The following is a 13676-nucleotide window of genomic DNA, read 5'->3' as shown; positions in this document are numbered from 1 at the left end:
ACAGGGAGAGAGAGTGAGAAAAAGAAGAAAGAGAAATTGGGGAACCAGTGACAAAGGAGGAACTAGGGAAAAAAGAACCTGCAAGAATGAGATAACGCGGAAGAAAGTGTAGGGTGGTGAATGAAAGAGGGAGGTGGATTCAATACCTGGCAGACATAATATTTCGCCACCATAGCATCTAGCAAGCAGCATTGGGTTCCTCAGAAAAAATGTGGGAACCTGCACTTATTTATTTTTACAAATTTAGCACTCGGATTATGTACAATGTGCAACAGTGCCAGTCCAGCATAGGTAGGCCCGAACCAGCAACAGGAGATCTGGGCAATCATAAAGTTTGTTAAGTATATGTTACATGGAATTTACAAGGAAGCAGGTGGTTTTGGTGAACCGACTCTTAAAATGGAAAGCCCTAGACCCAAGTTAGGTAGCCTCAAGCAAGTTGTCTATTGAGAAGGCACAAGCATCATACTGCGCTTTTCCAACCATGTTTATAACACGTGTGGGTCCAACAAAGGCACAACAGTCCTGACCCAGGCCAGTTTTGAGATACTATTGACTACAAATTGTTTCCGCTTAGATTCACAGGGGCTTATTTATGGCCCATTGAATTACTTTTGCGCCGCCGGTGCGTCACTTTCTGTGATGCACCAGCGGTGTAAAAAATGTGCCATGTTGCGCCATATTTACAAAGTGATGCATCTAGGTAGATGCTTCACTTTGTAAACCCCTGCGCCACATTATACCTGTGCCAGGTATAATGTACGCATGGGGGGTGTTCCGAAGCAACAAAGGGCAATAGAAGTGATGCAGTGAAATCTATGAGATTTCACTGCGCCAATTCTAGGACGCAAATGCGGCAATATTTTACGCCTGCCTCATGGCAGGCGCAGGACTGATGCAGGCACATTTAACATGGGACTTGCCCATGTGTAATGACCCATTGCTGGAGTTGCATCACTTTTGTGACACATTCCAGCAATGCGTCATTTTTGCGCCTACAGATACGCCAGAAATACAGACGGATCTATAACTCCATGCGACATGATGCGTCATACTGTAAATATGACGCATCATTGGTGTCTCAAGGAGGGCACAATAAAAAGTGACACATCGCTGTTTTCTCGCAGAGATGCCTCACTTTTCATAAATAAGGCCCACTGTATGTAAACTTATTTTATGTGTATAGGTGACAATATGGCATAGAGCCAGCCTCCTGATCCTGAAAAGGATACCGATGGCCTATCACTTGATCTCATATTGTAGTGAGGAAAGAAACAGGATGCTTAATATTAACTGTAGGCTTATCATTTCTGCCCAATAAGAACTATTTGTAAAATGGTATGTCTGCATTGCTCATAAGCCTTCTGAAGCAGCTGAAAAAGAGTACTTGGAGAGATATTAAACAAAAGAAACAATTAAACATAACATGGAAATAAATACATAATTATGAGAGTGAGAAAAGGCATTAAACAACCTTTCAGGAGGCAGGTGAAAAATGTACTGACAGTTAAGGCAGCATTTCGGGGTTAGCTCAGTGGAAACATCTCAGGTGATCTTTAGTTTGACAAAACACCCGAAGCATATATTTCGGCCACAGTCAGTTTTTTGGGAATTTTTAAGGATCCTCTATGCAGCAGCATCAATGCAAAGTTAAGACAGCCGGATGGAGGAAATACGACAACTTCGCTTTTCTTGCCTAAACGGGAAATTGCTTTGACCTAGCGCCAGTGGATAGCATATTTGTATTAACCTACAAGAAAAGATACTGACAGGAGGTAAGAAAGCATCATCGCGTATAGCTAGGGCCACTGGAATTATGCAATTGCTTGGCCGTGCAATTTTTGCATCATTATAGATTAGCTGCTTTTACCCCATAATACATTATCTGCCACATAATATACAGATTTTGAATTTTTTTTTTTTTAGCTCAAACGGTTAAAAAGTTAGTAGAAATGCAGTGACACGTTTTGCCGCTCAGTGGAAGGCCCTTTGGAAAGCTGGACTGGTCAAATCTCTGTTGCCAAACTGGTACTACTGAGGTGCAGCCAATACCAAGACAGCGTTACCGAGTTTAAAAATGATGAAATAATGAAGTAATACTGGTACAAAATATGCCGCACCATGCCGCATAATTGACCATTTCTTCCTGCATAATTTACTCAACCCTGCTGCATAATTTGGCCCTCCATTGCCACATAATTCCAGTGGACCTAACAAACTTGGAGTATAACTTTTGTAGTCAATCCTCTTTTAAATGTTCAACAGTGGGAGGCTGCTTGACATTTTCCTGATCTCTCTTTTATCAATTGTTAAACATCACATAAACGAGTGCTTTTCTTATTTTGTTAATTTACGTACTAAGGACTTCATTACAAATCTCTTGAAATTTCGGTGGGAATACTGCACTCAGAAACACCAGCACTGCTGGGTGTGGCATTTACTGGGTACAGTATTACCTCCCAATTTGAAGACCCACATCCTGGAATGAGAGATAACTTGAAGTAATTTTACCTATTTCCATCTTTCCAAAGCTGAAAAACTCGGAGTGTATGGTAATTTGCAAGCACAAATTTAGATTTTATCTGGAAAAAGGTTGTGCAGGGAAAGCGTGTGGTACTACGGCAGTAGTTGTCATTTCGATTTGGGCCTATCCTCCTTGCCTGGGTCCAAATTGGAATTACTATGGTTCTCAGAAAGAGGCCTTTAGATGCTCTGAATTTCAAGAATGCTGGGAGAACTTTCTCTGGCCTGGAACCATTGCTTTTCCTGAGAGTTCACTAACTGTGTCCTTGACTAAATTGATCAACGTCTTACCAGTGGCGTGCAAGAGAAGTGATCCACATTCAAAGGGTCCACCTCCAGTTCCAAATCGATGCTGTCTGCATGCTTGGTGCTGCAAGATAAAAGAGAACTTAAAGACAACCAATAAAGTTTGACTAAACTTCAAAATACTGATAAACACAGCCTATTTAATGTTGACATTTGGAGTAGGATTGCCTGAAGTTGCAAAGGAGTTGTTTGTCAATATTTGTTTAATGAAAAATTGTGCAACCCATGGTGTTGGAGAAGCCAGTGAAAGGTCCTGAAATAGCAGGGTTTGAAGGAAAAAAGTCTAGCAGAACTTAATTTAGGTGAAGGATTATCTTGACAAACAAAGGTTGATGGAAAAATCTCCTGCTCAAAGGCTGTTGCTTGAAATTCCACCCACAGTTGAAGTTTTGTGAAAGTGACAAAATTTGCTTCTGCATGATGATCTGTAGTTTGGCACCTTTGCAACTCTTTGTTGGTTAAACTATAATTTGATTCAACTCTAAAAAGAAACGAAAGTTAAACCAGCCGGACAGCTCCCATTTTAACAAGAGCCGAGAAATCCGTATCCATACACCAAATAGGCTGCACACGGCAAGTGTAAATTTATAAATCTTGGAAAGTGTCCAATACTTTCTCATTTTTTAACACATTGGCCATCCTTGGGCATGACCTTTTAGTTCTGGCAGGACTCACAATGGGAGTTACTGGAGACTCACTGCATTAGAAACAGGTTGAGTCTCTGAGTGGAATGCCAGGAGGAAATCCTGACTACCTAGTGGACCAGGAATAGAATCATGGATTTTCTTGGAAATTCCCCATATTTAGGTGCACCCTCAGGGTCCTACTTGTAATTGGCTTGTACTTCACACCTCTCCAGGAGTTACCGGCACCCCAACATCATTAACTTCTCGAGTATTACCAGTCACCTTAACTGTGCACTCTTTAGGAGACCCCTTTTGAAGTATTTGACTAAAGCATATTTGACACACTGTACTGCAGAGCTCATTCTCAATGTCTCCTTCGGGTAGTAGTACTGAAATCAGGTTTGTCGCCCAAACATTGGGTCGTAAAGGCTCACGTCCTGCGGTAGATGCCATGTCATGTCTCTCTGTAATAATGTTGATGGCGAAAAGCCCTACATGGTAGCTTTTTGACCAATATGGAGATGTGTTCCAGCTTCTCGTTGCTGTGTCACAGCATAGCTCTAAGGATAATACTGCTACGCTGCATATCGACAGCAGAATACAGTACTATAGTTTACTTAGTCAGACTGTGTATGGTTCATTTATTAATATGAACTGATTTTATAAGCTTTCCCTTATAAATGATGGACCCACAATTCTTAAAAAAAAAGTTTTAAATGTTCTGCTTTCATTTTATACCTATGTCTCAAATAAAATGTTTACCTTTTTGGAATTTGTAGAGATTTCCATAAATTAACGTGGGAGATTATGACAGTCACTGTTTAGCAGGAGTTTTGATGCCGCTATACTCTTGTGAATGAATACAAGTTCATCATATGAAAAAGCATTTTTCATTCAAAAATTTAAAAAGTGTACATGTATACATTCATAATACACTTTACAATTGTGTATGAGCACTTTAATAGCATTTCCTTTTTTTTTTAGCAAGAGCATATCTTCGCCTTGGAGAAGCCCATTCCGCACTGTTCTGAATGAATACAAGTTCTTCATATGAAAAAGCATTTTTCATTTGAAAATGTAAAAAGATACATGTATACATTCATAATACACTTTACAATTGTATATGAGCACTTTAATAGCATTTCCTTTATTTTAGCAAGAGCATATCTTCCTCTTGGAGAAGCCCATTCCGCACTGCCCCAACTAATCCTGGAAGTGAACCCCTTAACCACTACCCCCTTTCCCGACGGCCAATCTACCTTGAAAAAGTCTGTGAACATTTCAAGACTTGCATGTGTGGGTGGGTGCTCATCAGCTTTCCAAGGAGACGCAACCCTGGAGCATATACTCCCCACACGTGATTACATTTGAATACCAATAATATTACACTATACCAGTACATTATTACTTGTGAGTAAATCACTATGTGAGTAGAAGTTCATGTGTTGATACAAATGCATATTTATACTACAGCATCCTGCCATATGCGTACCTAAGTGGATCTTAATGTACAAATAGCTTTGTTAATCGGACCCTTTAAGTTTTGCTCGCTTTATCACAGTCGCAATGTATGAATCAGAAGTGAAAATTCAAAACACCATCGAAGGCACATAAAATGTCCAATATTTGTTGTTCACAATGATCGGAAAGCATCATACATGGCTTGTTAACCCCATCCTCCATTACACCTTCTTTGCCTCTTAAGGGCTGCAACTACTTCCAATTTTCTGTAGGTGACACCCGTCGCCGCACTTTATAGGACCAAAAAAGTATAAACAAAGTAGCAATGAACTTCTCATAAAAGCCAACAACAAACCATCGCATCATATATATCGACTATGAGGGTTAGTTGGAATTTGGCCGATATGGGGCACCGCCCAAAAATCGCGTCTAATGTATTGAGAGGGTAGAGTTAGGATTCACTTTATATAGTGTCAACGGAGCATCCACCTATTTTTGGAAGATGTTCTGCTTCTTCCAAACTCCAAATAACCCCCTCTGTCACTTATTGTGAACATCAACAAAAAGCAAACCATTTAGGGCCCCATTACAATTCAGGAGATGTTCCTCTTGGTACTCGCCTGCAGCAGACAGAGTGCACGCTGGAATACCCCTGGCTCGCAAAGTTACAGCAGAGCTTGTAATCCTGGTTCCATTGATAGCTCATGTTATGTGCCTAACTGGGATTACCATGAGACTCATCATAAAGCTCATATTAAAGGATATGAGCTAAAACTAATGTGTGTAAAAACTTAGATTTGCAAATTCTAACTGGAGAAGGGGGCCTCTGGTGCAAAGGCTCCATGTGTTCCAATTGACAGGCTTGTTGCTTACCGCCACTTGATGAGAGTTTGTATCAGTGTAGCATAGCCCTGAGCTGCAGCAAGGTGCAAGAGAGTCATTCCTCGGAAGGTCTTGGAATGGATAAGGTGCTTTGACTTCGCCCAGCAGGCCCGACTCATCATCTTCTCGCACACCACCACGACTCGACTCTCGAAGCAGCTCCCCATGGATCCGGGCCCTGCTGCACACTGTAGAGAACACACAAACACACTCAGAAGGAGGCAGCCTATCAGGGGCAGGGACATGGATCTGATGAGATCAGGTTAGGGTTAAACACAACCATGAGTTTCAAAAAGAAAAAATGTAGACCACAGTATCATTTCAAAATGGAGTCTACCAGAATACAGGTGTTACTTACTGTTGGCCTCCAGACCTGGAAAAGAGCATTGCACACCTGGAGGTGCACAGGGAGACACTAAAGAACCCTAAGAGAGAAGAATTGGGCACCCAGGTCTGGATATCTCTACTGAGCTGGATTTCCCAGTGTGAGTGGTGTTCTACTTTTGACCCTTCTCAACTCCTGCCACCTTTGGTCCCTCTTCAGATGGAAGTGTTAGTAATGTGAGCTGAACAGCAAAGGCCCCTAGACGAAACATAGCGTATAGTAACAAAATATTACTGCACCATTACCCATAAACCTTTCTACCCCTCCCCTCCCTTCACTCCATCTCATTCTTCTTCTTCCAGAGGTCAGGAGTGGTAGCCTTGACTAGGGCTCATGGAGAGCGAGGCAAGACCAAATTGCTCATGACACAAGATCAAAAGAGGAAGGGGTTTGCATACTGACACTTAATCATGTGTTTTAGCATTTCATGAGGCTACTAGAGAGGCATTTATATTGTGGCTATGGGTCTCAGAAGATGAAAATGGCCGATTCTGTCTGGACCTTTGAGAGGCCCTCCTATACCCCTCGTGTTTGAGGGTTCTCTAGTTTGTGCAGCATTTCTAGCTTACAAATCTACACTCCTCAGCACTGTAGTGTTTGTCTAATTGAATGCCTGATAACCTTGGAAATAAGCAATTATGCGGAGATTAGGCAGCCATAGTAAGAAGAAGTCAAATAATTTGGCAGTCCATACATTGAGAAATAAGGGATTCAATGAATAAAGGTGTGTATGGAAGTAAGAATCTCAAAGTAAAAGGGATTTATTGAATAAGAGATTTAATGGACACAACGACCTAATAGTAAAAACAATAAGCCCTAGAAAGAAGGGACCCATATGATTAGGAATTAGGGGGATAAAAAAATGCATGGAAAAAAGAGACCCCTAAAATGAAAGAACCTACCTGGGAATAATAGTGCAAACACCTTAGAACCAATAGCCCCATTGAAATAAGGGGTTCTAGAAGCATTTATCCCAGTCCCTCTTTCGACGCAAGGTATTTTGTAGGGCTCAGCCACAGCAAGCGCAGCATAAAAAATTTATTTTAATAACAGCTCAGAAGTCCATTACAAGCACTAGTTGAAAAGATCTAGATGTGTGTTGCTTCTCAATGTGTAAAAACATGTTAATGTTATGTGCAATTCGTGGGGTGGTGTTGTGTTAATAAAAAAACATTAACCAAGTTGCACCGGATATGGAAACTCCTTCTCTACAAAAGTACTACAGGGAAGAGGCATTTCCCATCTTTGTTGGCATATTTAACTTTCAGTGGAACAACTTCATAATGGAGCTGTGGTAGGGCAGCGTAGGCAAAGTGTCTAGAGACCCTCATTGCTTGTAACCTGGCTGAGTAGGTATGATAAAGGGCTAATCATTATTTCAGTTGAGGTATACCCTTTTTCATCCACTGAAATAATATAGTCCTCATTATCCAATGGATCTTTTTCGTAAATATAACCTTTTCCTAATGGCCCCTCCTCTCCAATCAAATGTCCCCACAGATGCATTGCATACAGGCCAACATTTTTGAACTGGGAAATTGGAGATTTTGAAAAACAAAATTAGAGGAATGTATTTTCCCCACTGGCTTATATTGAAGCAAAGGCAATATTAGGTGGGGACACCTGAAATACAGCTTGTCCTGCCTTTAAAAATCATGAGTCTCTCACCTGCATCAGGTCTATTGGCATACATGCCACTGTAATCAGGATTAACACAGTGCTTTGCAAATCCAGCAAGCATCTTTATCTAGAGCAATGTTCATCAAGCAGCTAATAGCAATGAACTTACCATTGGGATGTGGCTCCTGCTTTAGTATTGTGCACTGCCCATCTTCCACCCTTCTAAGAGAGCCCTTGCTTGAAAAATCTAATCAATATTCCCCGTCTGTGGGGTTACATTCTATGTATTATTGCAACTCGTGAAATTGTATAGCATGACCAAAATAAACATGCAATATGAGTCTAAACATGTCAGTGGTTGTGTACTTGCTTAGATTTCCTTCACATTAGTTTAAATAGCTTCTTAAAGTTTTTATCCGTACAATTAGATTGTAACCCAAATGGGAGGAAGGTGATTAATGACTTAAGTACTAATACGTAATGTGATTTTTATTTAATAAATTTTTCTTTTATATACCTGCAACTTGACAGAAGTATTCTTGAGAAACTGTACGCTGTACTGTGATATTAGATACTGTGGCAAGATATATGTGTTTCAAGAAACAAATACTGCTAGGGCAATTGACGTTACAACCAGAAAGAATACGATATTAGTTCAAGCGTTTAGAGAGGGATTTGCCCTTCCTGACACTATGCCACAGGGTTTGGGTCTTTTTAGATGGCAGGTGCAGTACACTTGGTCTGGTTCTGTACAAGAAACTTTCAGGAGACTCTGTGTTATAGAAGGCATTATGGCTTGTATAGTAGGAAGCACTTTGGTCCCAGTACTTTCTTTCCAATTTGAACTAGGTTAGGAGGGGTTACTCTCTCAATCATTTCTCTGCCCTTGGGCTTGAAGGTCAACTGTCCACAGATAACTCATTTGGGAAACAAGTTTCATACCTGCCAACTCACACAGTGCCACCGTGTGTCACACAATTTCAGGTCCCTTCACACGGTCACCCGGCGAGAAGCTGAAATCAAACGGTGGCAGAAAAAACAAGCAGGAAACTACTGTAAACTCTGGATTTTCAGCTCGTTTTCGGAGGTAAGCTGCCAATGTCCATTAAGAGGTGTGAAACCACTCCAAGACATTGGCGTCCGCCTCAAGGATCCTTTGCTTTTAATTGTCTGGGAGAGGTGCAGAGGTGGGGGGAGGGGAAATAGTGAGGGACAGAGTGCCTCTTAGGTCTCGGAATGCAGCCCCGCCCCCTTCAAGGCCCGACCCCTCCTCACACTGTAGCATTAATTTGTAAGTTGGCAGGTATGTAATTTCATAGACACCAGAACAGTGAATTACCTCTGTCTACTTTACATAATGTAGAACAGTTATAGCAGAAAGCATTAGTTTTCACCTCCCTGTAAATCTGTCTGTTTCTAGGAAGGCAAATGAATATGGCACCCTGATAAAAGAGGGTACCAGAGGTGGAGTTATCTGCTACATGGGAAATCATGTGAATTCTTAACAGGCGGGTACCTTTCACAGTACCTTAGAGCTGGGTTGGAGTATTTCTATTGGTCAGCCATGCAAGGGTTCTAGGAGGCTTTCAAAGGCACAAGCCCATTATGGAATCTGCCAGATTCCATTTAACCAATTCTACAGCTGGGCAATGAATTCCCTAAACAAGGCAGTGATTGCTGAGCTATCTGAGGTATGTACCCTTTGCCGTAATGCAAAATGGTGGGGCGCCCGTGCAGAAAATGAAGAAGGCCCTTAGTCTCCCATATTTCACAGATGTATTTATTGGCCTTGGGCTGAATGGGGGCGCCTGAAAGCTTTCAGGGGGATGAAAGGTTGAGAGCACCCCTGAACCACAGGGGCTTGAGTTACGCTTCTGTCTAGGCCAGATCCACGGGACTCGGGCTGTCTTTGTTGCCCAGAGTGAACAATCACAACCCAATGATGACATGGCGAGAACTGGGTGGGGTGAAAGCATGGATGACAAAGATAGGGTTCTGGGCAGGTAAAAAGAAAGGGTTTTGGGCAGGTACAAAGATAGTGTTTTGGGCAGGTACGCCACCTCAATGAACAAGAGATGACTAGACACAAGTGTCTGATGGAATGACATGTCAGGCTTTAAGACAAAAAGTTAGGCCTTAGTACATTTGTTAGTGTAATCTCGATTCACTACAACAGTCTGCATCTGGATTCCAGGTTGTGCAGTATAAGTGGCAATACAGGAATATTTCCATCACAAGAAAACCTGGTGGAGTGTGAACAGAGACAAACTGTCTGGTACTGGTAGGATAACTGCAGAAATTGATGTGGAAATACTGATTTCCCCTATTATTGCTCATTCCTGACCCCCAAACTATTAATCGTTCACATAATTCCTTACCTAGGAATTACAGGTCTATGGAACTGGCTATTCACAAGTCGATTCCCTTTTAAATTTAAGGGAGCCTCTCGGATTGATCGCAAATTAGACCATGCTTTAAACCACAGGACTCACACCTAATGAGTGAAACTCGGGGTGTATATTTGGCAATAGAATGCTATATCTGAAATACAATATATCCTTTCTACGTTAGCTATGTGTTTCCTAAAAGTTCATAACATTGTTTGTTGTCATCTTTTCTGAACTTGTCTAAGTTTCTTTCCAATTGTAATTACATTTTCTAAACCTTTTGTCTTCTACTGTGATTCAGTGAGATGTGCATCTTTCCATTTCATACAGTATTCGCTGCCTTTTCTAACGCATACTCTGTGTTAGGATGGGTTAAAAGTGGTGTGCTCAATGGCTTTGAGGTGGTTTTGGACAGACGTGAAAGCGACTAAAAAATATTCAAATTTAATATAAGCATGAAATTAAAGGTCTGCTGCTGTTGGGAAGTTGACGGCTCAGATGTAAAATGTTAACCTTATAGGGAAAAAACGTTCAGAACTGTCACTGAAACTAATGGTGCTATTGTGAGAATGCCCAAGGTAAGTTGTGATGCGTCCAGGTACAACTGTTAGAGCCTATGACAGTTAAGGCTTCTGGCCCTTTCTGTGGCCCCCAAGGCACTGCCTAGAATTCCCTTGAAGAATTGGCTTCATGGATGCTTCTGGTTGGAAATGGCCCTTTCTAGAGTGCTTTCCCTCGACTTTTTGCTTTTTTCCTTCCCAGTTTTCTACTGCTTTGGATGTTAGCCTGAGGACTTGGGCGTGTTTGGCACAGCTGTGCAGTGTCAATGCACTGTGCTCGTCATGTACATACTGCGGAGTGGTGTACATATGATTTGCTGATTCGGGTTACCTGCAAGTCCTTTTTTGTGGGGTAAGACCTATACCAGGGGCATGTATATTGAATGTGCCTCCGTGGGCCTGTCATACTGTTTGGACCATTCATGGAGGTAACTCATCGATTGTGCCAAAAGTTTTCCCTGGGGGAGCCTGTGTGCACAGGTTATTGTTACTCGACTTGCCGTTTACAAAGCTGTGTGCCAAAGTTCTGCAAGTCTCCTGCTATATAGGAGTTCTCCCTTGTGACGGGGTGCGGTGTTGGGAAGAGGTTGGCCAGGTGTTTGTATGTGTTACCTGCAAGAGTTGTAAATGACGCCAGGTGATGTGTTCTGCATGATGGGGCCGGCTTCTCGCATTGGATTAGCATAAGGGGATATAGGGAAAGGCTGTCCAGCATTATTTCCTATGTCAGAATAGCAACAGTATGATGTTTGGTATTGATGAGTTGGTAATGGCGAATCCTCTCCCGCAGTGGGAGTGGGTTCAACATTACGGTGAAGAAAATGTCACTTTGGGAAAGTGGACATTTCAATGTGTGTGGCACTGTGTGCCTGGCGGCCTGTCTCCTAATGCACAACAGGGTGCTAGGGGGGATAGCCACATCTGTGCATTCCTGATAGAGGGCCATAAACTAGGAGTTCATGGGAAACTGCGGACCTCTGAATCTGGTGGGCCTTTCAGGGATGGTTACGTGGGGGTGGCATTGGCTCCTGCATTCCAAGGAGCAGGGTCTTGGCCCCACTAAAGATTGTGATTAAACCTGCCAGTAGGATGGTAGACAGGACAACATTTAGAGAGGGCCTGTGCATTTCAAAGGTGGCCTTTTGGACTATTGTATCTTCAAAGGCCATGGTGGGTATAACTACTGGAACTTTGGTCTCCGAAAGCAGAGAGACTTTTGGATTTGGAAACCTACTATGCTGGTTTGATACTGGGACATTGGCACACAGACTCAATAGGGCAGGAGGACTGCAACTTGGATATCCGTAGACTCGTGGTGGCTTGGAGCTTGTTGTGCTCCAAGGAGGGAACTATCACTTTGTGGATTTTGCCTGCATGTTGCTGGCCTGCAGCTAGTGCCAACTGTCGTGGTCTGGGTCTCAACCTTTTGTCTATGTGGGGGATAGTGATCCCACCCTCGTGCAGGTGCTGTCGGGTGCCTGGAGGTCTAATCCAGATGGACGATACTAAGTAATTGTTTTTTTCTGTGTTAGACTATCTCATCAGGGCGCCAGCCGGGACAACATGTATAGTTGGCTGGTAGAGTTCAAAGACTAAAGGGCTGGGTCACGAGGCATAGACAGAGACGAGTGACTGTTTGAGCTTCCTGCAATGGGGAAGTCCAACAATTGCATATAACTGTAAAGTGTATATCCAATGTGTGTTTCATTGTGATTTCATTAAAGAAGTTTGACAATTGTGTATAACCGTAAAGTGTATATGCAATATGTATCTCGTTTTGATTTCAGTGTGTGTGTAATACAAAGACATGTGATTTTATGCATAAGTTGTGGAGCCATTTGTGGTGAGCGTAGTGTGTTGTGAAGCGGGGGGTGTTGTGCCCAACACGTTACACTCAAGCTACCAGAGGGTGAGAACAAGTTATTGGGCAAGTGTATTGTACTCATTCCATTTGGAACAGTGGCTTCTGTGTGTCTTAGTCAGCCCGATACTGCTAGGTTTAACACTTCTGGACTGGAAGACTCTTTCCAGTGGCTACAAAGAGCATGATCAACCAAGTTTTTCGCAGCAAAGGACCGGAAGAGGGGTATAGTGTTTTATTTGCATCGTTGCTAAGCCAGTGTCCACTGGTTAGAAGCATATTTTTTAATTGGTGTGTGAGGCAATTTTTCATTCAATTGTGCATTGACGACCAGAACAAAAACACTTGCATAGACTTTCCTGTACAAAAATTGCATTTTGTACCAGTTGGTAGCTGCCTATGTTTATTCAAGACCGGCACAAAACTGTTTGGCACCCAGGGATAGTTATATATTAGATAATTCCATCCTCATTTTCCCATACTGAAACAACGTAAAATGTGGCCCTGATATTAGAGGAGGGGTAACATCACATCAGTAGCCCAGGGCTCTGAAAATTCTTGCACTGCAGCAGTTGGCTCAAAAATTCCCACAAGGTGTGTAATTTACGTGATCTAGACATATAGCCTTCAACCCATAACTTAGATACAAGGGTGTCTGCTAAATAATGGGTTTTCACCACAGACCGCTCACACCAACTTGACATGACAGATGACGAAGATTCTGGAGCATTTGTGACCTTCTGTGAATCTGAGCAAGCTTGCTTACAACACACAAACATTTTAACATGGATCATGCCATTCCATAACATACTTGCGCCTGGTTTCCTCCATTACTGCCACCACCGCTGACACCCCCTCCGAGGCTCTGCTTGTGCTGCTGTGCCCCCGTCATCTCCGCCATCCTCCGTTCCATCTGCTCCAGGCGTTCCAAAATGGACATCCTGAACTGGTTATCTAGAGAAGAGCCCAAAACAACCATGAGGAAAAGTCTTCTATGGTAAGTCACTTTGCGGTCTCAGCAAACAAAACACTCGTAGAAGTCACTTGAACTGAAAGCTCCTCATT

General features: G+C 42.4%; 1 protein-coding gene across 2 annotated transcripts in view; it reads right to left on the bottom strand.

Annotated features, from left to right (window-relative positions):
- CAMTA1 (calmodulin binding transcription activator 1) overlaps positions 1–13676 on the bottom strand; it is a 3052768-nt gene that overhangs the window by 169085 nt on the left and 2870007 nt on the right. For both annotated transcript variants that reach the window (XM_085604480.1, XM_085604488.1), the window contains exons 11-13: positions 13423–13565; positions 5790–5986; positions 2815–2893 (exon numbers count right to left, since the gene is read on the bottom strand). In XM_085604480.1, coding sequence (XP_085460606.1) covers positions 2815–2893; positions 5790–5986; positions 13423–13565 — 419 coding nt within the window. The remainder of the gene's footprint in view (positions 1–2814; positions 2894–5789; positions 5987–13422; positions 13566–13676) is intronic.

The sequence above is a fragment of the Triturus cristatus genome, chromosome 1_2 (assembly GCF_964204655.1).
Source record: "Triturus cristatus chromosome 1_2, aTriCri1.1, whole genome shotgun sequence".
NCBI classification, from domain to species: Eukaryota; Metazoa; Chordata; class Amphibia; order Caudata; family Salamandridae; genus Triturus; species Triturus cristatus.
The sequence above is the reverse complement of the archived record's forward strand: the minus strand, read 5'-3'. Positions and strand labels throughout refer to the sequence as shown.